Source organism: Macaca mulatta, chromosome 5 (assembly GCF_049350105.2).
Source record: "Macaca mulatta isolate MMU2019108-1 chromosome 5, T2T-MMU8v2.0, whole genome shotgun sequence".
NCBI classification, from domain to species: domain Eukaryota; kingdom Metazoa; phylum Chordata; class Mammalia; order Primates; family Cercopithecidae; genus Macaca; species Macaca mulatta.
In genome coordinates this window covers 15,050,236-15,078,035 of record NC_133410.1, presented here as the reverse complement: position 1 = coordinate 15,078,035, position 27,800 = coordinate 15,050,236, and the positions used below count along the sequence as shown (strand labels likewise).

The 27,800-nt window shown below is 44.0% G+C and overlaps 1 protein-coding gene across 19 annotated transcripts in view; it reads left to right on the top strand.

The window, feature by feature from the left end:
- PROM1 (prominin 1) overlaps window positions 1-27,800 on the top strand; it is a 116,234-nt gene that overhangs the window by 76,772 nt on the left and 11,662 nt on the right. For all 19 annotated transcript variants that reach the window (XM_015138028.3, XM_015138027.3, XM_015138021.3 and 16 more), the window contains 12 exon segments: window positions 1,979-2,131; window positions 8,057-8,180; window positions 9,867-9,970; window positions 14,340-14,424; window positions 16,011-16,154; window positions 17,073-17,144; window positions 18,548-18,640; window positions 20,347-20,400; window positions 22,006-22,086; window positions 22,215-22,283; window positions 23,708-23,800; window positions 27,184-27,299. In XM_015138028.3, the coding sequence (XP_014993514.1) occupies window positions 1,979-2,131; window positions 8,057-8,180; window positions 9,867-9,970; window positions 14,340-14,424; window positions 16,011-16,154; window positions 17,073-17,144; window positions 18,548-18,640; window positions 20,347-20,400; window positions 22,006-22,086; window positions 22,215-22,283; window positions 23,708-23,800; window positions 27,184-27,299 (1,188 nt within the window).

Below are 27,800 nucleotides of genomic sequence, written 5' to 3'. Positions count from 1 at the left end.
GCCTGGGGTGAGGGTGGTGGACATCCCAGCCAGAGCCCTGGGGAGGGAAGGACTTGGAGGCTCAAGAAATTTAGAGGATCATCTATTATGTAAGATGCACTTCTGTCTCTGAAGAGCTCAGCCACCCTTCATATCTCCCAAGCCCATGGAGAGTCTGGAGACTCATTCTCATGTAGATTATTTCTTATACAAGACCACAAGATACGTAATTAAAATTATAGCAATTGGCCGGGCGCGGTGGCTCACGCCTGTAATCCCAGCACTTTGGGAGGCCGAGACAGGCGGATCACGAGGTCAGGAGATCGAGACCATCCTGGCTAACACGGTGAAACCCCGTATCTACTAAAATACAAAAAAATTCAGTCGGGCATGGTGGTGGGCGCCTGTAGTCCCAGCTACTCAGGAGGCTGAGGCAGGAGAAGGGCGTGAACCCAGGAGGCAGCGGAGCTTGCAGTGAGCCGAGATCGCACCACTGCACTCCAGCCTGGGCGACAGAGCGAGACTCCATCTCAAAAATAAATAAATGAAAATTTTTAAAAAATGTTAAAAAGTATAGCAATCAATACCATTTAAGAGACAGTTTCAGTGTGCCCACCAAGCACTTTCTGCATGACATTTCTTTTAATCCTCTCAAAAATTCCCTGGGCTGTGTTCCATTTATAACCCTGTTTTATAGACAAGGAGATGGGCTCAGGGAAGTGAAGTGACTTCCTTAAGGCCGGCTAGCATACAGCGGAGGTGGGTTTTGAAGCTCCATCTGGCTCTGCTTTTTGTCACTGCCACACAAACAACAAGCTCCAGGCGGCACCTGCCGTGATTCCCTTGTGGGACTGGGCCACCCCAGCAAGTCTCAGAAAAAACAGAAGGCAGACCCTTTCTCAATGAACTCATAATTTCATTAAAGATCAGAGCTTCACAAATGAGAAAGAATAGCACTATTACCTGTCTACCTGACTGCCATCCATCTCCCTTCCTTTTTCCCCTGCCCTGACACCATGAGCTTATCTTAAAAAGAAAATCAACTGAGCAGATGCTCCTTTAACTCTAAAAGTTTTCTGAGGCCAGCCTCCGTGACTTATTTAATTTTGTGCCCTCACTGTCTGGAACAAACCTCCCCAGAATGGTTGCCTGTGGCTATTACTATAATTACTGAGATTGCTCTTAATTGAATGAAAAGCTTCAGTGGCGGCTTTTGTCAAGAGACACCCAGCAGAAGTAAATTCTTTGTTTTTTAGTGTCTTAAATGTTGGGAAGCATTACTACCCTTGAATGCCTCTTGCTGCCCGGAAAGGTTGTTCTACCTTCCGGGAATGCCAGTAAGGCCTAATTGAGGATCCATTATCCTAAAATGTCTCGCAGGACCATTATGAAATTGAGATTTGTATTCTGCAGGCATTTGATTTAGGATGCTCATAAAATTCTAAATACCCCATGCATCTGCCACGTAATCTGTTTCAGTAAAGAATACAGCGGCCCCAAATATTTCTGCAACCACAAAATGTTTTAGAAAAAGGCCGGGGAAAAGAATCCAGTATTTCTTTATCCGTAGTCTAATCACGATCTAGCCATATGCCTTCATTATTATAATAGGCACTTAGAACATCAGAAACCTTAAAAGAACATAAAAATCTTAAGGGTGTTTTCATCAATAGCCTTGGAGAAGCTCAGTGCGCTGTGCTTATGAACCCTGTGTGACACCCGTGGGAATCAAGGCAAAGCAAGGAAGCAGTGATCCCATGACTGCCAAGAACAATGCAAACCTAGGATCAAAATAAAACTTTCTCCGTTGGTTGAATTGGAAGACAAAGGGTGGGAAGGGATCTTTTCGTTCAACATTATTGCCCTCTGAGGAATTGATAGAAGACTCTGATTTTAGAAGCCAAGAATAACTCATCGGCTCCAGCCTTAGTCCAGCAACTTTTGTGTTAGGGTGGCATCGCCCGTGTCATGTTTACTAACACTGTGCTTGCCTCTCCAGGTGGCTGGGTGGCCTGGTCATCTGCTCTCTGCTGACCCTCATCGTGATTTTTTACTACCTGGGCTTACTGTGTGGCGTGTGCGGCTATGACAGGCATGCCACCCCAACCACCCGAGGCTGTGTCTCCAACACGGGAGGCGTCTTCCTCATGGTGTGAGTGCCTGCTCCTCTCTGTCATGTGGGGGTGGGAATGCAAGGGAGAGACTGGGTGCTGACTCTGGTGTTACACAAACCCAGTGCCCTCTGGGCCACGTACGCGGGGTTCCAGCTCCCGGGTCGTGAGGAGGAGAGATCTTGCTATGATTAGACCTTCCTTGATTTGGGTACTCTTGTCAAGCATAAACATTAAAAAAAAAAAAAAAAAAAAAAGACAATAACAACAAAGACACTAAATTACTTGCATTTTGATAGACCAACTTAAGAACACTATTTATATATGGCAGGCTCTCTTTTAAAAGCAGCCAGGCTTGCCTTCTTGATTTGTATTGTTCCTTCTTTTTATTCATTCATTCGTTCATTCATTTACTCACCAGAGGCTGAGCCAATCTCTTGTGGGACAGCAGTATTGGTTAGCAGTATTGCTAGCTTGAAACTCTAGAAACTTGATTTAGAACTAAGGCTGCCAAGCCAGAACCCTTAGGATTTAGACAGGTAGCCTAGATTAAGCATGAGAACAGGTGTGAGGCAGCAGGGAGAGGTACTCCTGCGGCAGAAGACTGGAGTGACTGTCCCTGCTTTGAAGACATTCACCTCCAAGTTTGTGTGTTTGAAAAACCTTTGACTCTATGGGTACGGCAGAGCATAGCAGGCATGAACCAGGTGCAACTGGAGCCAGAGCCAGAAATGTAAGCTAGGATGTGGTGTGATGGCTTTGAATGCTCTGCAGAGAGGGAGCTGTGTGGATTCTGTAATCTCTTTTTGAGTCAATATTCTCTTTAGGATAAGATCATGAAGAATCAGCAGTAGGGAGTGAGATGGGGCTCGAGATCAGTGGTTAAGTTTTGAAACAATTCCTTTGGGGAGTGAAGAACAAAAACCTGAGTTGTGTTCTCTCATTTATCCACTTAAGTCACTAACACGGGCCTGTGAGTGAGTGGGCTGGAGAGCAGGTGCTGTGCATTAATTTGATTAATTTGTTTTTTAAAACTTTGAGTTTTCAAACCAAGTTGTCACACACATACACACACACACACACACACAACAAACAAACACAAAACTTTGGGTCACTGGAACAATAAATCAGGCTTCTTATAAGCTATGATTCTAAATCCTTTCCCTAAAATAATTCGGCTCCAGTATGGTATAGGCCTTTGCTAACAAGAGTCTTAACCTTAGAGCTAATGACCTGGGGTCTACCAGGGCTGGACAAAGAACTCCACACACACAGAAGCCTAGAGGCTCACAGGCCAAAGTTAAGAAATTGTTTTTGTCCAGGCGTGATGGCTCACACCTGTAATCCCAACACTTTGAAAGGCCAAGACAGGTGGATCACTTGAGGCCAGGAGTTCGAGACCAGCCTGGACAAACATGGCGAAACCCCACGTCTACTAAAAATACAAAAATGAGCCAGGCATGGTGGCACATGCCTTAATCCCAGCTACTTGGGAGGCTGACACACGAGAATTGCCTGAACCCAAGAGGCAAAGGTTACAGTGAGCTGAGATCACGCCAACTGCACTCCAGCCTGGGCAACACAGTGAGACTCTGCCTTAAAAAAAAAAAAAAAAGAAGAAGAAAAAGAAAGAGAGAGAAAGAAAGAAAGAAAGAAAGAAAGAAAGAAAGAAAGAAAGAAAGAAAGAAAGAGAGAGAAAAGAAAAGAAAGATACTTAGCTGCAAGTACCTCTGGACAGAGAAGAAAAAAAAGAGAAATCACATCCAGAAGGAAAAATGAATTTGTCTTCCCTTTTTGTTCAAATGCACACAGACACACAAAAATACATTAAACAGAAAATTATTAGGTTGGTGCAAAAGTAATTGCTTTAATGTTTAATTGATTTTAAGTTTAATGTTACAAATGTAACAACCCTGATACTTGGTTGTCTGTCAGTGTTGTGGTGTGTGTGTGTGTATATACATATATTTCCATACTTTTTAACTACTTGAAAGGTAGGGTAAATTGCTCCGAAAAACAGTGCACCCTCATCGAAATTTTATTCACTTTTTAAAGGCATACAACCAAAAACATGTGATATCCAGCTTCAAAAAAAGAAAAAATAAAACAGAGAAATCATCAACAAATTGATGGAGGCTAAAAGCTACCTTAGTTTAGATACACTAATTCTATAGACATGGAGATGTATGGCGTGGAGGCCATAGGATTCATCTCAGCAGCAGGAAGAAGGCTGGGAACTGTCAGATGTTGTTTGATTCATTTCAAGGAGTCTGCAGACTTAGGGTGGCTATGATTTCTTTATTGTTGAATGCCACCAGTCAGCACGGCGCGCTTTGCTGTGCTTGGCAGAATTCTCTACTTCTTGAGGTATCTGGTAAACAACTGGATAATTTTGAAAGGGGGATATGATACAAGCGTCATCAGTCTAATCAGACTAATTAGAAGAACGCAGTTTCTTTTTTCAGAACTATTTACTTGCTTGTAGAAACCAGAAAGAGTACGTGTAGTTTTGTTGCAACCAAAACACCACCTGCTCTTTAAAAATGGTGACACCATCCAATCAAGAGCATGGTCTCTTTCAAAACCAAGCAGGAATTCTTATCTCCCAGAAGGATATCAGTGAAAGATGTGGAAGGAGGAAAGTCAGAGAGCCCTGGCTCTGCTCTGATCTTTCATCTTCAGAGGGTCCCAGAAGCGTTTTATTTTAATTTTAGTTTTATAGAGACAGTCTCACTTTGTTGTCCAGACTGGTCTTGAATTCCCGGTCTCAAGAGAGCCCCTGGTCTTAGCCTCTAATGTGTTGGAATTACAGGTGTGAGCCACTACCCCTGGCCCCAGGAGCATTTTAGCAGCTGAATAGAATGCAGTGGTGAATGTATTATCTGTTGCAGGGGGATGTAGGAGAGGCTTCTCCAGAGATAAGGAGATCTAACAGTGGCACAAGCATCTCTTGTTTTGAAGCCCATCATAAAACTTCCCATTTTAGGTATTGACAACAATGCCAAGAGTAGCCACAGGTATCACAAACTGGGCACATTCCTGTGGCTGGTGGCAGTTTCTGAGGTTACAGAAAGAAGTTTGTCAGGCTGTATAGCAAGGGCTGTAAAAAGACCATGATGCTCTTTGCCCAGTAATTTCCATTTTGGGGACTCTAGGTGAAGGAAGTAGGCCAAACTATGAAGAAAGCCAGGGAAGAGTTTTTGCAGTATCAGTTAGGATAGTGAAGCAGCCTACCTGTCAGGCTGTAGAGGAGTGGCCAAGTGAGTTATGACACATCCATGCATGGAAGATCACATGGCCCCTGAAGTGATAACTGGGTGACTGTCCTGATTTGTTGACAAAAGTTTCTAAGATAAACTTTTTTGAAAGGGGGTCAGAAAATGATGCTTGTATTATCCTAACTATGCACATCAGGGGTTAGTCAGCAAGCTTTTCCCAAGAAGGGCCAAGTAACAAATATTTTAGGTTCTGCTGGCCACATACAGTCTTTGTTGCATATTCTTCCTGTTTTTCACCTTCTTTTGCTCTTTCATCTTACTCTGATTCTCCTCGTCCTCTTCCTCCTTTTCAATATTTTCAGTACACATTCACTAACCTTAGAAAAACAGACCTTAGGCAGTGGTTCCCCTACCCCTGATCTAGGAATGTGCATATTTAGAAAATAAAGGCTGGAGATGTTGACTGTATGCGATTTAGAGTAAGAGTCATGGTGCTCTTTTTAGACAGCTGTCTTAGTTTTTATGAGTTTTTTTTAACTCCAACACACAGACACACATGCTCAGACGGGGATCCTGGCGTGGCCCTCACTCACTTCTTCTTTGTGTTCTCCCAGACTCAGAAGCCTTGTAGGTCAGAGAAAGTCATGCTGACCTAGGCCTTTCCAATGAATATTACTTGCTGTTTATTTTAGTGAAGAAACGCAAATACTGTAATTATGGCTTTGGTGTCTGCAGCCAAAGGGGAGAATCGTGCCCTTAGGAGGGGGTGCTGTGGTGATTGCAAGCATCAGCCCACACCCTCCTGAGGCTCCTTCCTGGTGTGCACCAATGATGGTATCTGATTTGGCAAGTGCCCCTAGATTGACTTAAGGGTTTGTTCTCTCTCTCTCTGTCTATACCTAGACAGCAAAGCACTGCTAGAGAAAATTACGCACCGGGTACATTGGGTATCCCTACAAACTTAGCATCTCCTGTCTCAAATGGACCTGCCATAGTCTGATAAATCCTTTATTTCGTTTTCTTCCTTCCCTTTCTCTTTTTCTTCTTTTTCGACACCCCCCCACACTATCCTGCAACAGTCTTTTCACTCTGATACATCCATCTTCCTCTACTTCACCCATCTCTTAGCAGATGGCTTTACCTCCTTCTTCTCAGAGAAAATAGAAGCCATCATGCAACTTCCCATCGTCAAACTTCCAAACACACATGCTTCCAAACACACATGCTTCCAAACACACATGCTCCCAAACACACATGCTTCCAAACACACATGCTTCCAAACACACATGCTCCCAAACACACATGCTCCCAAACACACATGCTCCCAAACACACATGCTTCCAAACACACATGCTCCCAAACACACATGCTCCCAAACACATCCCTCCCTTCTCTGCAGTGCCAGAAGCAGAGGGATTCCTCCCTGCTCAGGCTGATTCCGCCAGCTATATTCTCAATCCCATTTCTTTCCCTGATCCTGATAAAAATGGATCATCCCCTTTCTTTTCCATGTCTTTATTCTCTTCCTGTCTCCTTGACTTTCACTCAACACTTAACCAGGCTCTGTTCTTTCCCTTCTTCAGAAATAAAAGCAGAAACTCTTTGCCCACACTGCCTCTTCCCTGTAGCTCTCCTTCCCCCACGCCGGGTCTCAGAGGAGTGATCTGAGCTTGCTGCCTGTGCCCTCCTCTCCTGCTGACTCCCCAGTCCACTCCAATTTGATTTCCTACCCCATCACTGCACTTGTTTTAAGTTGGCAGTGACCTCTCTGTACAATGCAGACAGCACATTGGTTGGTGACAGCTGACCACTCCCTCCTCCTGCAAACACTCCTTTTGTCCCCTAGGTGGCATCACACCCACATGGTTGCCTTCCTACTTCTTTGCCTCATCATCTTGTTCCGGTTTGCTGGCCCTCCTTCCACCACCTGTCTTTGTAAATGTTGAAGTCTTCCAGACCTAGCCCTAGGCTGTTTCTCTCTCCAAGCCAGCCCTGGGGATGAATGACCATGGCTAAGCTGCTGGTTCCCTAACGTACAACAGAAACCCAGATATCTTAGCTCCAAACATACTGACTCCTACACACTCTTTGCACTCAATGTCTCTGTGGCAACAAGACCAACATCCAGCCCATCTTCTCTTTCCTTGCAGAGCATCGGTGCTCCCTGGCACTGCCCCTGGAGGAGCCCTTCCTTGCCTCTACGTCTCGTGTCCAGTGCTTTCCGAGTCCTGCTATCTCCTATATTAGGCCTCCTGTGTCTCCTATATTACGTCACCATCATCCACCAACTCTCCACCAATCCTGTCCCCTTAGGCCACCCTCATGGGCCATGATAACAGCCTCTGCAATGATGTCCCATCCATGTTGGCACCTGTCCAGTCCATCCTTTACACTGCCAAGAGTGCTCTTGTTCAGAGAGAAGTCGAGCTGTGCTCCCCCTGTGCTTTCAGCCCCTTATTGGCCACCCCTTGTGGGTCCCAGGCCCCTATACAGTACATCCCCGCCTGCCCTGGAGCTGCCCCTCCCCAGGTCCCCAAGGCCCCTATCCAGTGATCCCCCGCCTGTCCTGGAACTGCCCCTCCCCAGGTCCCCAAGCCCTGTGTCACTCCTAGGTGGATGATCTATTTCACCTGAATAACACTGAAGACCCCAGGTCTATTTTATAGAGTATACGTAGATTTAGTAAGTATCAATAGGTACTATTGAATCATTCTTTCTTGAATTACTAACCTTATATTTTTTTTCCAGTGGAGTTGGATTAAGTTTCCTCTTTTGCTGGATATTGATGATCATTGTGGTTCTTACCTTCGTCTTTGGTGCAAATGTGGAAAAATTGATCTGTGAACCTTACACAAGCAAGGAATTATTCCGGGTAAATATGATTTTCTACCCATTATGAAAGGACTTGAACAGAAACGTGGATTTCTTCATATGTTGTGTGTTACTTTAAGAGCAGTGCAAACATATAAGCAGTTTGGTTTAAATTCAGTAAATTTCTTGAAATTATTAAATTCAATAAATTTTTAAATATTCAATAAATGCAATAGATTCTTTTTATTTGTAAGAGAAAGAAAATATGGGAGTGTCCTTATTTTCTGATCATAAGTGAAATCAGGGACGGGAGTTAAGTCCTGCCCCTCAATGTGGACTGCAGTATTTGGGGAGAATAGAATTTTCCTCAGCAGTGGTTTCCAAATGTGGCTGGGAACATCAGAAGATCAGTTCTCAGGTTCCTCCCACACACCCTGGGAGATTCCCAGGTGACAGAGGTGTCCACATAGATGAGCCCTAAATTTGAAAGGAAAGAGACTGATAAGTGGATGTCTCGTGACAGAGGGCTGACCTGGCAGATGTCTAGTGGTGCCACCAGGAACTGAATTCAAGCTTCGCTTTCTCCTTCTCAGTCCAACTCCCACAGATTCCGGGGGGCCAGTTGGTAGTTTTGCTTTCTTCATTAATGAGGAAATTGTGTTCTAAGTGTCTGGCTTCTAATTTTGGCTTTTCTGTGTTTTTTTTCTCCAGATTCTGATTTTTAAAATATATTTATATTTCACTCTTTCATTGTATATACATTTTTCCGCCTAAGATCTGTTATGAAATCAGGTGAATACTGTTGTGACGGTGTTTTAGTTATTTCATTGGTCGAGGGAGATTAAGTTGAGATCACCAGCGCATCAAATGATCTCCATTTGGCCTTTTGATAAAACAAAGACATCAAGCCAGGCATCATTATCTCCTGTAGAGTGTTGAATCATTCAAAGATACTTTTTCTTAAGTAGGGGATATTTCAAAACCATTTCTACTTGTCAAGCACATACATGGTCCTGCACTGATTTGCCCATCTTAAATATGTGTGGTGCTGGGGCAGAGAGTGTGTGAATTTTAATACATTTTGTCCAGAGACAGAAATAGCACAGCACTGGGTATACCACTTCATGGCTGTATATTAGCTCTTCTGATCAAATGGTCTACTCTGCTTCTATTTATATGGGTTTGTTTTATTAAGATAAAGATTAAAAAGTTCTCGGCCAGGCATGGTGGCTCACGCCTGTAATCCCAGCACTTTGGGATGCTGAGGTGGGTGGATAACCTGAGGTCAGGAATTCAAGACCAGCCTGGCCAACATGGTGAAACGCCGTTTCTGCTAAAAAAAAAAAAAAACAACAAAAATTAGCCGGGCAGTGGTGGTGCGCGCCTATAGTCCTAACTACTGAGAAGGCTGAAACAGGAGAATCATTTTAACGCAAAAGGCGGAGGTTGCAGTGAGCCGAGATAGTGCCACTGCACTCCAGCCTGGGCAACAGAGCGAGACTCTGTCTGAAAAAAAAGAAAAGTTCTCAAAAAAAGTAATTTTAATAATTTTGATTGATGCTACCCAGTGGTCAATTGATTTATTCCAATTATACTATTATTTTCTAGCTATAAGTCGGAAATCAACCAGAAAAATAATGTTATGAAAAATTTCAAAAATATATTCAACAGAATATTCACTTTATTATATGAGTATGTATGTGAGTGTAAAACTGATTTTTCGAAAATCCTTCCTAATATGTTCCAGGTTTTGGATACACCCTACTTACTAAATGAAGACTGGGAATACTATCTCTCTGGGAAGCTGTTTAATAAATCAGAGATGAAGCTCACTTTTCAACAGGTTTACAGGTATCAATATTTGCATTATACATTTTGCTATTTAAAGTGTTCTTTTTCCGGAATGAGAATTTTGCATTTGAAGTGTTTTTAAATCTTAATTATATGACTTTCCTGTTTCAGAGATAAGCTGTCCTGTAGTATTTTAAAGACACAGCAGAGATTAGATCAAAAACCTATTCCTTCTACTGAAAGCCTTTAAGACCTTGGAAAGGTGATGTTTCAAGGTCTTGCTCTCCAATAATCTCTGGAACTCGCTGGTTAACGTGACCCTATGATGCACTAATGGGACCTCATGAGAAATCTTGTTCAGGAACCACGTTGCTCTAAATAAAAGCCATCCAACAAGAATAGCGAACAGGTGATTCAGTGATTTGGATCACCGACAGGAGGAAGGCAATGCAGTTCAAGAACTGTCTGCCGTCAGGCCTTCTGAACTCTGACCCAGGCCCCCTCCTGGAGGCTCTGTGCCCTGGGCAATTCCACATCTTCTCTGTTTCATGGGGGTTGTGGTCATAGGAATCTGACCCTGAGGTGGTTTTAGGGTTAAGTAAGATACATGAGATTCGAATGGTGCCTGACACATCATTTGGACTTGATGAACAATACTGTTCTTAATACTGTTCATCTAGGCTGGCCACAGTGGCTCATGCCTGTAATCCTAGCATTTTGGGAGGCCGAGGCAGGTGGATCACTTGAGGTCAGGAGTTCGAGACCAGCCTGACCAATATGGTGAAACCCCATCTCTACTAAAAATGAAATATAAAAATGAACCAGGCATGGTGGGATGCACCTGTAGACTCAGCTACTCAGGAGGCTGAGACAAGAAAATTGCTTGAACGCGGGAGGTGCAGGTTGCAGTGAGCCAAGATCGTGCCACTGCACTGCAGCCTCGGCGACAGAGTGATACTTTCTCTCAGGAAAAAAAAGAAAACAAAAAAACTATGTATATATAAAATAACTTCTGACCTCAGGTGATATATATCTGTGTAGTGTATGCTTTTCCCAGTGGTAAAATGGGCTCCTAGTCTGATGGCTGGAAGTCTTAGGTGTCTGATCTTAGACGCGAACCCATGGGCAGCTCTCTGCTATGAGCCATAGGGAAGGGAGTCACTTTAAGAGTATTTGAAATCAATTCATAGGATGCTTTTTAAACACCGATGACACTTATTTCTCCCACCGTGAGACCGAAGGGCCAGAGGATGTGTGTTAACATGGTGTGTTCATAGTAAATGAAACTAAAAATACACAGGGCGATAGTGACCCACACTGAGAGCAGAACACTTTGTAAGTCAGAGACACAGGTCCCCATCTGCCCAGAAGCCTTTCCATGCCCTACACGTGAACCACCATTCTTAGTGTTCTTATTACTCTCTCAGAGTTCCTTTATGCAATTTTAAGCACGTATTAACCCTATGCCTAGCATTATTATATAGCTTAGTAGTTTTAGCCATCATTTGATAGTCAAAAGACTTCTTCAGCATTTTGTGAATTTGTTATACTTTTAGGTATTGCTAGGTTCTTTTTGTACTTTTAAAAAACATTTTGAAATATGCACACATTTAATTAATCAATGGTCATTAGTTCTTCTAGCCAAACCACAGAAGTTATTTTAAAATAAATACAGCTACGTCATTACTAAGTATTTATTTATTTATGTATTTATTTATTTTTTGAGATGGAGTCTTGCTTTATCACCCAGGCTGGAGTGCAATGGCACCATCTCGGCTCATTGCAACCTCTGCCTCCCGGGTTCAAGTGATTATCCTGCCTCAGCCTCCTGAGTAGCTGGCATTACAGGTGTCTGTCACCATGCCCAGCTAATTTTTGTATTTTTAGTAGACACGGGGTTTCACCATGTTAGTCAGGCTGGTCTCGAACTCTTGACCTCAGGTGATCCACCTGCCTCAGCCTCCCAAAGTGTTGGGATTACAGGCGTGAGCCCCACGCCCGGCCGTTACTGTTTATTTCTATTACCTAATAAATATTATGCTAAGTGGTCACAGTGGTAATTTAACAAAATTCTAAGAGCTAGCACCTGCATGGTGCTTTCTATATGCCAAGACTGATGGAAACACCTCAGATGTATAAACTTCTTTAACATCCACGCCACTCTGTGAGCTAGGTACCGTACTAACTACTTTTATTATTATATGAGCACCTGGCGTAACAGGAGCTAGGTACCATACTAACAACTGCTTTTATTATTATATGAGCACCTGTGGTAATGGGATACCTGAGATAGTATACAAAATTGAATTAGACTCTGATCCTACTGTCAAGGAAAACCGAGTAGAGAGTTAGATCTGTAAAGAGGTGTTCTAGAATACGGTGATACCTACAGGTGATAGAAATGTACTGAGGCTACTCTAGAAGCCCCAAGATGGGTGTCTTATGCAGTGTGGGAATGGAGGGATTAGGAAGGACTTCCTGAGGGTAATGGCACCTAAGCTGATCTTAGTAGGTTAGTGGGGATTGGCTGGGCCAAGAAGAAGGAAAAAGGCACCTAGGCCGAGGGACACAGACAAAGGCAGGGAGGTAGGGGCAGTAGGCTGCTCTTTGGGAGCTTTTAAAAATCCCACTACCACTTTGGGGCCGAATACAAAATTAAAGGACAGAGAAAAGTCCTCGTTTCCATTATTCAGCCCACAGCAGTGAAAACTGAGTTTCTGGAGCCCTGAGACAACACTCAGAATGAACTTATAAATGTTGCTTGTAGGCTTCGTCTTCTGAATCTTTCTTAAATCTTCTCCTTCTCCTTCTCCTTCTCCTTCTCCTTCTCCTTCTCCTTCTCCTCCTCCTCCTCCTCCTCCTCCTCCTCCTCCTCCTCCTCCTCCTCCTCCTCCTTCTTCTTCTTCTTCTTCTTCTTCTTCTTCTTCTTCTTCTTCTTCTTCTTCTTCTTCTTCTTCTTCCTCTTCTTCTTCCTCTTCCTCTTCTCCTCCTCCTCCTCTTCCTCCTCCTCCTCCTTCTTCTTCTTGCTCTCCTCCTCCTCCTTTTTCCTCCTCCTCCTCCTCCTCCTCCTCCTCCTCCTCCTCCTCCTCCTCCTCCTCCTCCTCCTCCTTCTTCTTCTTCTTCTTCTTCTTCTTCTTCTTCTTCTTCTTCTTCCTCTTCTTCTTCCTCTTCTTCTTCTCTTCTCTTCTTTTCTGTCTCTCTCTCTCCTAACTGGTCTCCTTGTTCTCATTCCATCCTCCAAACCTCCCAGCATGATGTGATGTGGCCCAACCACATGTGTCACTTCCTGCCTAAGTTTCTCCATTGCCCATGGCAGAGGCAGCTGATAAGTGTCTGGTGCCCATCCTCCATACTCAGGGTAGACATTGATAGTCAACTGAGGTCTCCTGCTTAGCCCAGGGAGCCTCAGGCTCCTTCTGGACTGTGTGCTCTAGGCATACATTAGCAATCGGTTGACTTTTCTCTACATAATTAAACCCATTCACCATCCCTAGGCTGAGAGGACAAAGCCAAGTGTTTCAGCCTGGCATGCTAGCTCCTTGTGATTCTGGCTCCTGCAGAGCCCTCCAGTGTTACCTCTGGTTGTTCATAATCAAGCTCTGAGTTCCAACAACACCAACCTGCGTGTTCTCTAGAGGGAAGGATCACACCTCCTAGGGATGTGGGAAAGTTGCTTCTTTTAGGCATCCCTCAGGCCTAGAAGGCCCTGGCTGCCGTGGCAAGGAAGAGATGCTGCATTCCTGGATGCCACTATTTTTGTGGCAGGAATACACATCCAGTGAGGCCTACCCTTCTTAGCTCAGTCAAGTCTAAAAAAGTCAAATTTTCCTATTTTAGAGATAAGATTGAGGCATGGCGAGGTGAGGCCATTTCACCCAGGGGGCTGAGTTAGGTTACAGCAAACTGTGCTGACCATCGAGATGTCTGCGTCTCCTCCCTATCTCTGTCCTCACCATGAGGATAGATGTCTAAGCGTATATTTAGTCAGTGCAGCTCGGCCCTGGAAATACAGAGTAGAAATGTTCTTGGCAGGAGCTTGATAGAATCATTTAATGGAGTTCCTAATCTACTCTGCAGTGTATCTCTTTCTAGCAAGTATTGTTTTTCTTTTTAATGAGAATTTATTTCTTCCCAATCTGTAAACTTGTGGTCCACAGTGGAACTAGAGCATGTAGGAGACAGATGGAAAGATTGATTTATCAATCCTATTGCATCTCTTCCAAGAACATGACGGTTAGTCAAACAAGGCAAGAAGTCAGAGGTGGTGGGTACTGAGGGATCTGTGTGGCCACTTGGGACACCCAGCCCCACTTCTGTGTTCACAGATTAAACAAAGAGAAACAGTGAGCCTTCCTCCTCCTCTTCAGCGCTGGACATAGGTAGCTGCAACAGCTTTTCTAGGTCCTAATTTCTCTGTTCATTCCCACAGTGACTGCAAAAAGAATAGAGGCACTTACGGCACTCTTCACCTGGAGAACAGCTTCGACATCAGTGACTATCTCAACATTAATGAGGTAATTAGAAGTCGTCATGGAATCGACATAACACATTCCTTCACCAAATCCGGTTGTCTTTCTTTCTTTTCTGGAAATTGAGATGACATTTGCATAAGATCAAATTAACTATTTCAAAGTGACGTTTGGTATATTTACATGGCTGTGTAACCTTCACCTCTGTTTGGTTCCAAAACGTTTTCTCACTGCCCGACCAGTTGTCTTGTGGTTTGAATTTTTCTAATGTATTATGCAAGAGCCTCTAGAGCGGCCTCACTATGGACACTTCACAGGGAAAGATGTCGTTTTGCTGACTATAGACGTTTTTGTGGGAACAATCCCTGTTTGTTCCTCAGGAAGGCTCTCGCTCCAAGACCAGCCTCCCTTTCGGCCAGTCCCTGAAACTGGGCACTCAGTGTGGAGAAGCATGTTCCACACTGTCCTCCTTCCTTGTGAGTCACATGGTGGCCCCAGGACTCCAGTGTGAACTAAAGCAAAGGATGGAAGCCAACAGAACCTCCTCTTTTCTTTTGCCAGAGCCCACACTCCAGTCTTGAGTCTTGAGACTTGGAGGAAGGGCCGTTCCAGAGCACACTGGCCTGAAGAAAGAGCAAGAGTTTCAGCTGCCCAGGCCTAGGGTGCCGTTAGCCTAGACCAGCCCCACTCCCTGTACCTGGAGGCCTCTTCTGACTTTCTGCTGGAAAGAATCTGGAGCGTGCTCTCTCTTTTGGGTTTCCTGAATGAGAGCAGAAACAAAGGGATCCCAGGAGAAGAGGCTATTCCCAAGCCCCCACAGCTTGCCCACCGCTGCTAGAGTTACCATGAGGCCATGATGGCTTGATGGTTTTCAAATGTGAAAAGCTATATTTGAAAGCTGTATATGAAAAGTTTATTATCTTCCCTAAATAGTCCATATATGTATGCATTAAACATACATAATTTTGTAACCAAACCCTAAATAGATGCCCATCATGCTGTGGGTCACTTCTCTGTGTGCTATGGCGGGTAGCAGTTGGAGAGGTTGCCTGGGACATGCAGGCACTCGATGCTGCTGGAAACTGCTGACTATCAGTACAACCCTGAATCAACGACCATGTTTCCGTAATCTTTGCCCAAGTAACTAAACACTGTTCTCAAATGATATGTCCCATTTCTTCCTACTCCCAGCTCTTGTATGTGCTGGTCCCTTCCCTGGAATGCCAGCCTACCCTGTCCCTTTCAGCTTCTCTGTTTGTCAAAGCTGGGGGTTTAGGAGCCATGGGACCCATAAAGAGATGGGAAAGGAACAGGACGGGAAGTACCAGGAAGAGATGCCAGTCAAGTGCTTGCACATTCTTTTGTCCTTTCTGGTTTGATTGCTCTTTATTTTTTTATTTATTTTTTAATTTTATGTTTAAAATTTTTTTAACATAGAGGCAAGGTCTCTTTATGTTGCCCAAGCTGGTTTTGAACTCTTGAACTCAAGCGATCCTCCCACCTCAGCCTCCCAAAGTGCTAGGATTACAGGCATGAGCCGCCACATCCAGCTTTTATTGCTCTTTTAAAGCATTTGATTTGTGACATTCTTGGAGAATAAGGGACTGATTTGTAACTTCCTTTTTTTGCAGCATACTGCAAGCATAAGCAGTGAATTGGAAAGTCTGAAGGTAAATCTCAATATCTTTCTGTTGGGTGCAGCAGGAAGAAAAAGCCTTCAGGATTTTGCTGCTTGTGGAATAGACAGAATGAATTATGACACCTACTTGGCTCAGGTATGACGCATGTGTTCATGCTTGATCCTTTAGGGGAAATTAGAACGTCAGATGTGTATTTCTGTTTTGCTTTTGATTTTTTATTAAGATGAGATTCACATAAGACTAACCATTTTAAAGTGAGCAATTCAGTGGCGTTTAGTACATTCACAGTGTTGCACAACTACTGCTTCTATGTAGTTCCAAAACATTTTCATCACCCTAAAGCAAAGCAGTTGACCCCATTTGCTCCTCCCCAAACCCTTGGCAACCACCCCTCTGTGGTCTTTTTTTTTTTTTTGAGATGGAGTCTCGCTCTCTCACCAGGCTGGAGTGCAGTGGCGCAGTCTCGGCTCATTGCAACCTTCACCTCCTGGGCTCAAGTGAGTCTCCTGCCTCAGCCTCCCGAGTAGCTGGGACTACAGGCACATGCCACCACACCCAGCTAATTTTTTTTTTATTTTTAATAGAGACGGGGTTTCACCATGTTGGCCAGGATGGTCTCGATCCCTTGACCTCATGATCCGCCCACGTCGGCCTCCCAAAGTGCTGGGATTACAGAAGTGAGCCTCCGCGCCCGGCCCATCTGTGGTCTCTTTAGATGGATTTACCTAGTCTGGGTATTAAAAAAAGAAAGATTATATAACACACAACCTTTTGTGTCTGACTTCTTTCACTGAGCACGTTTTTGCAGTTCATCCATATTATAACATTATCAGTACTTCATTCCTTTTCACAGTTGAATAATATGATTGAATAAAAATATGGCTTTATATGTATAAATAAGAATGCAAACGTTGCCACCTGTTTAAGAGTGTCTAACCTCATGTGATTACTTTATGGTCATGAATCCATGTTTAATCTCTTGCCTACTAGATGTTGTGTTAAGGCTTAAAGATCCCATATCCATAGGACAATTTTTGTTCACTTCTATTGTAGACTGGTAAATCCCCCGCAGGAGTGAATCTTTTATCATTTGCGTATGATCTGGAGGCAAAAGCAAATAGTTTGGTGAGTTCAAATCGCCCGGTTAAATACTGTAGTAGTTGTAGATGTCAAACGTCAGTGCCATTTTTAGGGAAGCTGCTGAAGAGGTTCCTCACGCTGTGAGTAATCCCTTGTTCATAAACACCTCTCTTGTGCGTGTCATTACGTTTCCGTCCACAGCCATTGCCATGTGGCTCAAACCTCTCTGAGCCTTGAATGTTGCCAGGATGGTGTCGGGTTGATGCAGGGCAGGTGAAACCTGCTTTATTGAGGTAACGGCAGTGTGACAGCTCAGAGACTGCTCTTCTGGAGCAGGGCGACCCCACAGGCAGTGTGCAGAAAGTAGCAGCCTAGGGACAGTTTTGTAGTCTTATTTATAACCACTTTCAATGGAATGCTAATTAAGCGGCAGGTTGTTCAGAAATAGCTAGAAAATGAGTGGTAACTTCCCAGTGTTGCCATGGCAATGGGTAACTGTCGATGAGCTGGCGGGCATGCCTTATGGTGATGGACAGGGAGAGGTGCTTTGGTCTCCTCTTCCTGGTTTCCACCAGTCTTCAATCTGGTCCGAAGTCCCACCTGCCTTCTATCTCAAGATGACTGCAGTCTTCCACCCTCTGCTTTGAGTGTGGGCACCCTCATTACTTTAGCTCTGGATCTGTTTCCACCCCATTAGCCCCTCCACTTCTAAGCACACCTGCCCATGCACACTGCAGGCTGTTCTCCTGCAGTGTAGGGAATAGTACCTGGGGCTGTGGGAGGAAGATTTCATGTGTTGCTTTGAATTACCAATAGTAAGTGATGAGGGAAGAGAGGGGTACCACCCCAGCCCCATAAGCTTCCCCTTTCAACTCCTCTGCTGGTTGGCGACTACTTGGTCCCATCCAAGAAGCAGCACACCATGGTGATGAGGAACCTGGGCTTTTGAGGAAGACCTGGGTCTAAGTCTTGACTCAGGATAGGAGCTTAGGCAAGTTACTTCTCCCTTCTGCCTTAGTTTCCTCATCTGTAAAATGGGGTAATGGTATCTACCTTATAGAATTGTTATTCATTAATAAATTAAACACTCAATGAGTGTGGGTTAAATAGAAATTTCTCCATGGAGCCTTGGTTTTCTCACTTGTAAAATGAGAAGCTGAGAGTGGCTGTATCATGGTGAGGTGGAGAGAACACAGCCTCTGGCACTCAGGGAGGGCTCTTGGGTGTGGGTTATTGCTGAGAGTCCATGGTTCTGTGCTTTGAAGGAGGGTGTCTTGGCCTTGTCCCTCACACCAGCCCCCATGTCCACTCACAGCCATCATTGCACAAGGAGGGCTGCGTGCTTATGTCATGGCTGCCCTCCTGGCTGCGCAGGGCCCCTGAGGATAGCGAGAGTGCTTTGAGTCTGGAAAGATGGTATTGATCTTTGTTTTTTATTCTTTTTGCAGCCCCCAGGAAATTTGAGGAACTCCCTGAAAAGAGATGCACAAACTATTAAAACGATTCACCAGCAACGAGTCCTTCCTATAGAACAATCACTGGTAACAGTCAACAACGTATTGTATTTCACTGTGACCTGAGCAAAATCTACTGCAGCGAGTTGGCTTTCATTTAGCCTCATGACACATGCTCATCTCTCGTAGGTCCCAGCTGACTGACCTCAGCCCCAGAAGCTGAGCTGAGCTTTAGACAAAATAATTGCACCTCCCTCTTCTGCTTATTCCCTTCCATTTTTCATTTGAGTGTGAACAGTTAGATAAAATCTGTGGCTGTCTCCTCCACCTTGCTCTAGTTTCCATTGTTGTGAGCAGGCCCTCCTATGCCCTGCATTTAGCTACAGTGCTGTGGACTCACTCGATTCTTTTTCTCCAAGCTTTGTCTAGAAATATGTGAAGGTGAGGTTAAGTGCTTCTCTCTGTAGCCACTTAGCCCTGTCTGCTGTCTTGATGGGCATTGCTTCCTCTCTCCCCTCTTCCATCCTTTCCATTTGCTTCTCACCACCTTGTGACTTCTTTTCTTAATGCAATAAAGGCAGTTTCTAGCAAAGAAAGAACTTGGACTTTGGAGTCAGACAGACCTGGTTTTAAATCCTGCTTCTGGCTCTCCAAATTATTGTAGCTTCTCAGTTTCCTCATCTAAAAATGTTGGGATCAGTAACTGCCTTGCTTTTACCTGTTCGTGGAGATGAAGGACCTGACCTCAGAGGATCTCAGTAAAGAGGAGGAATTATTATATTATGCTTGTGTATGGGCCATATTTGTAGCCAGCAAGGAGAGAAGTGTGTGGAAACTGGGTTACTGAATCAGCTTGCTCAGATTTGGCCAAGCAAGTAAATCCACTCCACTCCAACATCCGAACATCCGAACATCCCAACACCAAACTTTCCAGGACTAGTTTCTAGTACCCTTTTTTTCTCTCTTGATTTCCTAATTTATTAGACTATTCACAAAGTCCTTTCACTGAATTTTCTTAATTTGTGTCCAGTGCTTTTTACAATTTTCTGTACACTTGTTTATGCCTAACACAAATTTGTTAATATTTTAAGCTGGCTTTGCGTTTGTTTTTTTTTTTAAATGCTTTTTTTCCAAGTACACAGGACCCTTTGGCCTTTTCAGAGCTAGGGCAACCTGTCCACAAATAGGCAAAGTGCTTCCTACATGTGACCTATGATCTAACCGGGGTTGGCAAGCTAGGTACCCTGCCAACTACAGCCTGCAGGCTAAATTCAGCCTACCACCAGTTTTTGTAAATAAAGTTTTATTGGAATATGGCCATACCCACTCATTTGCAAACTCTCTGTGGCTGCTTTTGACTAGAAGGACAAAGTTGAGTAGTTGGGAGTATGGCAGATAAAACCTAAAGTGTTTATTCTGGCCTTTTACAGATAAAGTTTGTCAACCTCCAGTCTAAACCATTCAGGTTAACCACTCCTGTGGGGCAGGCTCTGTTTTAAATAATGCCTTCTGCTTTGATCAAACCTAATTCAAAGGGATTTCTTGGATGCCTCACATGTGATTTGCTGTTCTTCACAGCTTTAGGATATATATCCAATTTTTTTCTTCAGGTTTTCTTACACCAGAGGCATAGAAGGTACACATTGTTAATTGTGCTGGTTATTTTTTCTAGAATGAAACCATTACAGTGTAAAGACAGATTTGATGGCTCTCTTGTGGGAAGGGAAGACACAAGGTATGTGATCTTGCTGTTTCATGTCATAATTTTGGAAATATTATCTGTTTTTCACCAGAGCACTCTATACCAAAGTGTCAAGATACTTCAACGCACAGGCAATGGATTGTTGGTAAGGGTTTACTTTGTTTTCCATCATGGGGTTTTGTTATAAAACACCACACAAAGAATGTTAGAAATGTGATTTTTGTAGGTACTTTAAGTTTAAAAAAAAAAAGCCTCAGTTATCTACCTATTTTAAATACCAAATTGGGTTTTCTTACTATTTCCTTTCTGCAAGTACTTCTGTAAGTGCAGACATCATCTTAGCAGACTATTAGGTACGTAGGTGAAATCTATATTTTGATGTGTAGGATGCAAGCTTAGAAGGTACATTGGTCACTTTCACAGAGATAATGCTACCTAACACACAAGCCCAAACCTCAGTGCCTTCTAAGTGTAAATGCTCATTTTCCCTGCTGGTTTGACAGCAGGCTTCTCTACACGTCTTCCCATTGAGAGACCTGGCCTGAAGGAGCAGCTCCTGTCTGGGGCACCTCATGTCCTCATAGTGGAATTCAGGGGATAAGAGGAGGCACAGGTTGTCCTTTAAGCCACTGCTCAGAAGGGGCACCCTGCCCCTTCACCAGCATTCCATTGGCCAAAGCAAGCCACATGGTCACATCGTCATCTGGCTGGGGAAGTACACTTCACGCTCTGGGAAGCCATCCAAGGAGCGTATCAATAATCCTGAACAGCTAATGCAATCTACCACAGGGGCCACGTGCAGGCTGCAAGCATTCCCTCAGCAGACACTGAGCTGCAAGGCTGTGTAGTATTCATCTTGTATCCACAGCACCAACCGGCAACTCAGAAGATAGTTTTTCATTGAACGGAATAGCCTGTCCATGAGAGGTTTTGAGCATCAGCCCCCATGATAAAACTAAATGTTCCCTCCTTCCACTTTTCTCAATGAGGCCAACATCGTGGCTCAGCTCCTCTGAAGATGTTTACATTTACTCTGCTCCGGGACCCTCCCTATGCCTCTGATCACAGTTGCCATTTCATAAGTGTGTGTCTCACGCCAGGGGAACCTGGAAACACACCAGTGACTACGTGCAGGTGCTTTGCTACTTGTGTGCACAGGGCGAGGGTGTGCAGTGGTACAAGGCCTTTCATGAAGGATCCAGCCAAGGGGGTTAGTAGGGGGCAGAAACTGGCCGTTGACTCACTGGCCAGGCTCTGTGCCCTGAGGTCCCTGGGCAGAAAAGGCCCCTTTTCCAATTTGCACCAAGCTGCCATGTGGGTTGGCAGAGGACTCGTCTTTGCTTGTGTTGTGGTGCAAAGACTACGGGCTTTGCGGTGGGGGAAAAAAAAGTTTGGTGCAAATCCCAGCATTGTCGTATGCTTCCCCAGCATGGTGACCTTGAAGAGGCTGAGCTGCCTCATCTGCGAAGGAAGCCTAGCAAACAGTACCTTCCTTCCTGCCTCCTTGTGAGTTTCCAGCAAGGCCATTCCTATCAAGGACTAGCCCAGTGTCTGGCCTGGAGTAAATGCTCCCTCTCAGCTCATCTCCTTCCCTGCCCTCAGGGGGCTGGGCAGGTTCTGTCTTCCTCTTAACTAGGAGGTCCAGGTCATGGTGTTGTGGAGCTGAGTTACAGTACTTGAATTAATATGCAAATCATCTAATTAAATCTTTGTATGACTTGATACCCTGCTAACTGGCTGTGTGTTTCAGGAGAGAGTAAATAGGATTCTAGCTTCTCTGGATTTTGCTCAGAACTTCATCACAAACAATATTTCCTCTGTTATTATTGAGGTGAGTCTTCTTTTTTAAAGTAAGCATGTCCATAAGTGGGCACCTGAATGTTACAGATTAAATATTTATGATGTTTAAGTATGCTGTCATCATTTTAAGGCTTCTACTCATCTTTTGTTTCTTTCCAGGAAACTAAGAAGTATAGGAAAACAATAATAGGATATTTTGAACACTATATGCAGTGGATCGAGTTCTCTGTAAGTAGTTTATCTTTTATGAATATTAAGGGGGGGGGTCATGTTTTAGGATAGTCATTTTTCTAGGGTAAAATCTGGAAGAAATAAAATTAAATTTCCCGTAATTTGGTAGGAGATAAGTGAAAGGATATTGATGTGCAGGACCAAGACTTCTGGGGCTGCCCACCAGGTCAGAGGACAGCCACCTCCTGGTCCCCTTTGCTCACCTTTGCCATATGCAATTCTTCCATTTGCTTCCCACCCCCTTTTTCAGGTAACAAAGGGGCCAGGTAACAAATTTGAACTAAAACACTACGCTGGGCACAAGAACTTTTTAATTCTCTCAGGAGTCCTGTAGGTTGGGTCTCACTCTTCCAAAACAAATGAGGAAACTGGAAATCAAGGCTCAGAGAGACTAAGGATCTTGCTTTAAAATATGTACAATTGTCCCTCAGTATCCATGGGTGATTTGTTCCAGGGCCCCCTGCAGATACCGAACTCCTTGGGTGCTCAAGTCTCTTATATAAAAGATTAGTTATTTGCACATAACCTATGTACATCTTCCTGTATGCTTTAAATCTCTCTAGATTACTTATAATACCTCATACGATGTACATGCTATGTAAATAATTGGTATACTGTATTGGTTCAGGAATAATGATTTAAAAAGTCTGTACATGTTCAGTAAAGATGCAACTCTCTTTTTTTTCTGAATATGTTTTAATCTATGATTGGTCGAATCCATGGATGCACAATTCAGGGATATGGAGGGCCAACCGTAACTGTATATGCAGAACTCATCCATGCACATCGGCCGTCAGTTCCATGTTTTAGAGCAGCAGTCCCCAGCCTTTTTGGCACCAGGGACTGGTTTAGTGGAAGACAGTTTTATCCACAGACTGGGGGCAGTGGTAGTTTCGGGATGATTCAAGGGCATTACATTTATTGTGCACTTTATTTCTATTATTAATACATTGTAATATATAATGAAATAAGCGCAACTCACCATAATGTGGAATCAGTGGGAGCCCTGAGCTTGTTTTCCTGCAACTAGATGGTCCTATGTGGGAGTGATGGGAGACAATGACAGATCATCAGGCATTAGATTCTCATAAGGAGCACAATCTAGATCCCTCACATGTGCAATTCCACAATAAGGTTCATGCTCCTATGAGAAACTAATGCTGCTGCATTAGAGGCGGAATATAGGTGAAGCTTTGCTTGCTCACCCGCCGCTCACTTCCTGCTGTGGAGCCCGGTTCCTAACAGGCCACGGACTGGTACTACTAGCTGGTATCAGTCTGTGGCCCGGGGGTTGGGGACCCCTGTCTTCGAGGACATGGAGATCCTTTTTGTGACACCAGGTCAAAAGTAAATGGCACGTCTCATTCCTGTGGATTTTTGTGGATGCGGCTCAAAGTTTGCCTGTGTTTCCACCCCCCTAGATCAGTGAGAAAGTGGCATCCTGCAAACCTGTGGCCACCGCTCTAGATACTGCTGTTGATGTCTTTCTGTGTAGCTACATTATCGACCCCCTGGTAAGATTTCATCTTTCAAAAGAAGATGCAATGAATCCATCATCTTTGGTTGTTTTTCTGAATTGTGATATACACTTTAATAATGTTTTCTGCTTGAGGGAATCCAAAACCTAAAATGCAACATTTCGATCAATGTATTAATATGCTAATAGACTAGAAAAGTCAAAATTCTGGGCGGTTATCTTTTTTCCTTACCAGGATTATATTTACCAGTCAGGAAACCTGCAGGGAGAAAACTCCTATTAGTTCAGAATAATCAGAAAGACAGTCACGGGTGTGCAGATTTCTAATCTTCAAAAGAATACTCAGTACAACTACATATACAACCCCAAAGTTGCACCAAACTTCATTTGTCATTAAAAAGTCTTGGAAATGTGACTATCGGGATGGCAAGTTCCAGTTAATCAGGCTTAATCCTCAGCTCTGTTCCCTCCTCAATAGACGCTGACTCTCTGTGAGTGGATCCTCTCCCTCTGCTGAAAGCACCTCAGTGGCTTCCCGTTGCTATCTAAAGATCAGGATCCTTCATAGGTCGTCACACTAGGCTCTGCATGGCTGGGCCTCCCCATTCCAGATCTCACTGTGTGCTCTCTGCCTGCCTGCCTTTCTTTCTGTGCTCCAGACACACTCATCTGCTTTCACTTTGTCAAATACATCTCAGTTTCCCCACCTTAGGGCCTGTGCATATGCCGTTTCTTCTGCCTGGACTGGAGATGGGCACACACCACCCTTCTCTTTCTCTCTCCTCTTCCCCTTTCCACCTACCCACTCCCCACTGTAAGACCTAACTCCTCTAGGTCTGGTAACACAATGGTGGAGAACATGAAGTCTGAATGAAAATTCCACTTCTATATTTTCAGAACTTTGTGACTTTGAAAAATTCCTGAAATTTCCTGAGTTCCTCGCCTACATGGGGCTGTTTTGATGGTTCACTGAGAGGTCACATGTAAAGCCCTTCACGCTGTTGGAACATCAACATTCAGTGAAAATTCACTACTATTGTAGTTCAGTCTTCAGGTCTTAGCTCAAACATGTCTTTTTTCCAGGAAGACTGTTCTGATTCCCCAAACTAGGTTGGGTTCCGTTTTCCTCATTCCTGTAGAACTCTATGCTTTTCCTTTAGAGTTGTTATTGCTGTTTCAATTACATGTTTATATGTTTCTTTGATTAAGACCCGTCCCTCCAGCACACTCTAGACTCTCCACTCCATGAGTCACCAGCGCATTCAAGGCTGTGCCTCTGTTGTCTGGCATAATACCTGGCACAGAGTATCACTGATGCATTGTCAGGTGGCATCAGTTGTTGTCTCTGTCACAGTTCATCCCTATTGCCCTGTCTGTCCATCTCCCTCATTCACTTGTCCATCTGTCTGCTGGAGGGACTTTCATGCCTGAGTGAAAAGGATTCTGCCACCGACCCAACCACGCAGACCCTGAGCCCTGCTTCCTGGATGCTTCCTTCCTCTAGCAACTACTCTTTTTTGTCCTGTGCTTGGTGGCCCTTGCCGTCAGCTTTGGCTGAAGCCTTCATTAGGGGAGTCCAACCTGCTTGATTCTGAATTGACCTCTCTTTATGTCCAGCCTCCACCACCCACCCCATTCAGTCGAACCACGTAGGCACCAGATGCCTCTCCACAGATCCAGGGACAGAGGGGAGGCCTAGAGGCTGCTCAGGAAGATCATAGGCTGAAACTGTATAGCAGAGGGTTTACATCGTAAGGAAGAGCTCTGGGCATCCATTTAGTCAATCAGATAGACTGTGGACTAGCTCACATGTTTATTTTGTATCTCAGTTGTCCTCAAAAGGATTGAGGTAGCTTCCAGAAAAAAGGATAGGGTCGTTATAAAGTTATAAAGCTTCTCAAGACAAGGTTGAAAACAGAAATCTAACAGACCGTAGAGGGAAACAAATTGACTAGAAGTTAAGAGCCAAGAGGTGCCACCTCTGTAATTCTGAACTCAGCCAGCAGCGAAGCAGAAATGCAGGGTCAAGCTGTGAGGGTGAAGCAGGTGTTATTTCCAAGTGGCATTTGGCCTCATGGTGGGCTGGGGAGAGTCGTTCCAGTGTTACTGACAGCATTATCCTAAGGCAGGGATATCGTCAGACTTGAACTTACATAGGAACTTGGCAGGTTGCAGATTTACATAGCAGGCCAAGTGTAGGATGCTGGCCAGAGTGGCATTCAGCCCATGACATCTATGCATGGGTCCTGATTGTTTGTCCATAAGGTTAAATCATTTGGAATATCACCTTGCAGATGTGAGTGGTGTAGACTGTGTCACCACTGAGGACAAATGTCCCCTTGAAGGAAGAACCACTTCCAGACTATTACTTTGTGGGAACAAGGGTTCAGTGTTAGAAGATTGAACTTTAGATTTTTGAAGAAAAGATGTAAATCCAGGTTTACGTGTGAAATGTGACCTACAAATGTTGGCAACTATTTAAAAAATTATACTTTAACATTACTCTTTAGACAAAACATGGCCATCTAGCTTCTATGTACCTTCGAGACTGGTTAAATTAAATGTGGAACATTGATTGAGACCCTAGCATGCAGTGAGCATTGTTTCTAACTTCTTGACACAGTAATGTTATGGAATGAAGATGCAGGCATCTCAACTGCTCAGACGCAGACCAAAGCCAGAAGGGTTAATTTGTCATCTTAATAACAAACAACTCGCCGGTCGCGGTGGCTTACGCCTGTAATCTTAGCACTTTGGGAGGCCGAGGAGGGCAGATCACGAGGTCAGGAGATCGAGACCATCCTGGCTAACATGGTGAAACCCCATCTCTACTAAAAATACAAAAAATTAGCCAGGCATGGTGGCGGACGCCTGTAGTCCCAGCGGGAGGCTGAGGCAGGAGAATGGCGTGAACCCAGGAGGCAGAGCTTGCAGTGAGCCGAGATCGCGCCACTGCCCTCCAGCCTGGGGGACAGAGTGAGACTCTGGCTCAAAAAAAAAAAAAAAAAAAAAATACAACTCATAAGAAGGATTGAAACTCAGACCTGCTGGCCATCCATGCTCTGATTACTGGACAGTCGGGCAACAAAGAGAGTCTGTTGGGGGTGGTTAGAAGTTGGGTTGGAGTGGCCTAGATTCGCATCCTGGCTTTGCCACTTGCTGCTACTGCTCCTCCTTTTGTAAAATAAACATAATATTAGGATCTACTTAAGGTTTTTAGAAAGATAAAATGAATCCTAACAACGTAAGTAACATTTCACGTAGTGCTTGGTCCACATGACATTCTCAAATTGTTTTAAAGAACAAAATGACAGCTCATTTTTTAAAATTCCAAAAAAAACCCAAAAAATCCCCTGAGCAACTGTTTTTCCCATTTCCCATCTTCAAACATTCAATTCTCCTGATTTTTTTTTTTCCTAGAATTTGTTTTGGTTTGGCATAGGAAAAGCTACTGTATTTTTACTTCCGGCTCTAATTTTTGCGGTAAAACTGGCTAAGTACTATCGTCGAATGGATTCGGAGGACGTGTACGATGAGTAAGTATGTGGCCTTCCACAGACACGGGGGTCATTTCCTGGGTGGTGCTGTCTTCAAAGAGTTGCTAAGGATGAGTTCTGATGAGATTAAACTTGATTTCTTTTTTTTTTTAGTAGTAGTAGTTGGGTCATTTCTATTCAGGTGAATTTTTTTTTTTTCTTGGTACTGATTTTTCTATACTTGTTTTAACAGCTTTTTTCCTCTTGCTTAATCCTCTCAGCTTCCCTAACCAGCCTTTTTATTTCTTGTTTGCAGTTCCTCTCTCTCGGGGACCTGGCATTTCACTTTATGATAACTGTTTTTACACTTTCCATTTTGGCTCTGTAGTCTGCCCCTCATTCTGTGTCTGGTGAATGTGTACGCCTCGTTTTTCACTTCGCCCATCTTTCAATGTGGGTCTCTCCTGAATTTGCACTGTCAGTATCTGTGTTAGAGTAAATATCTGGGGGATGTAGTTGCTGAGCTTTCATAATAATTAAAAAAATTAATTTTATCTCCCT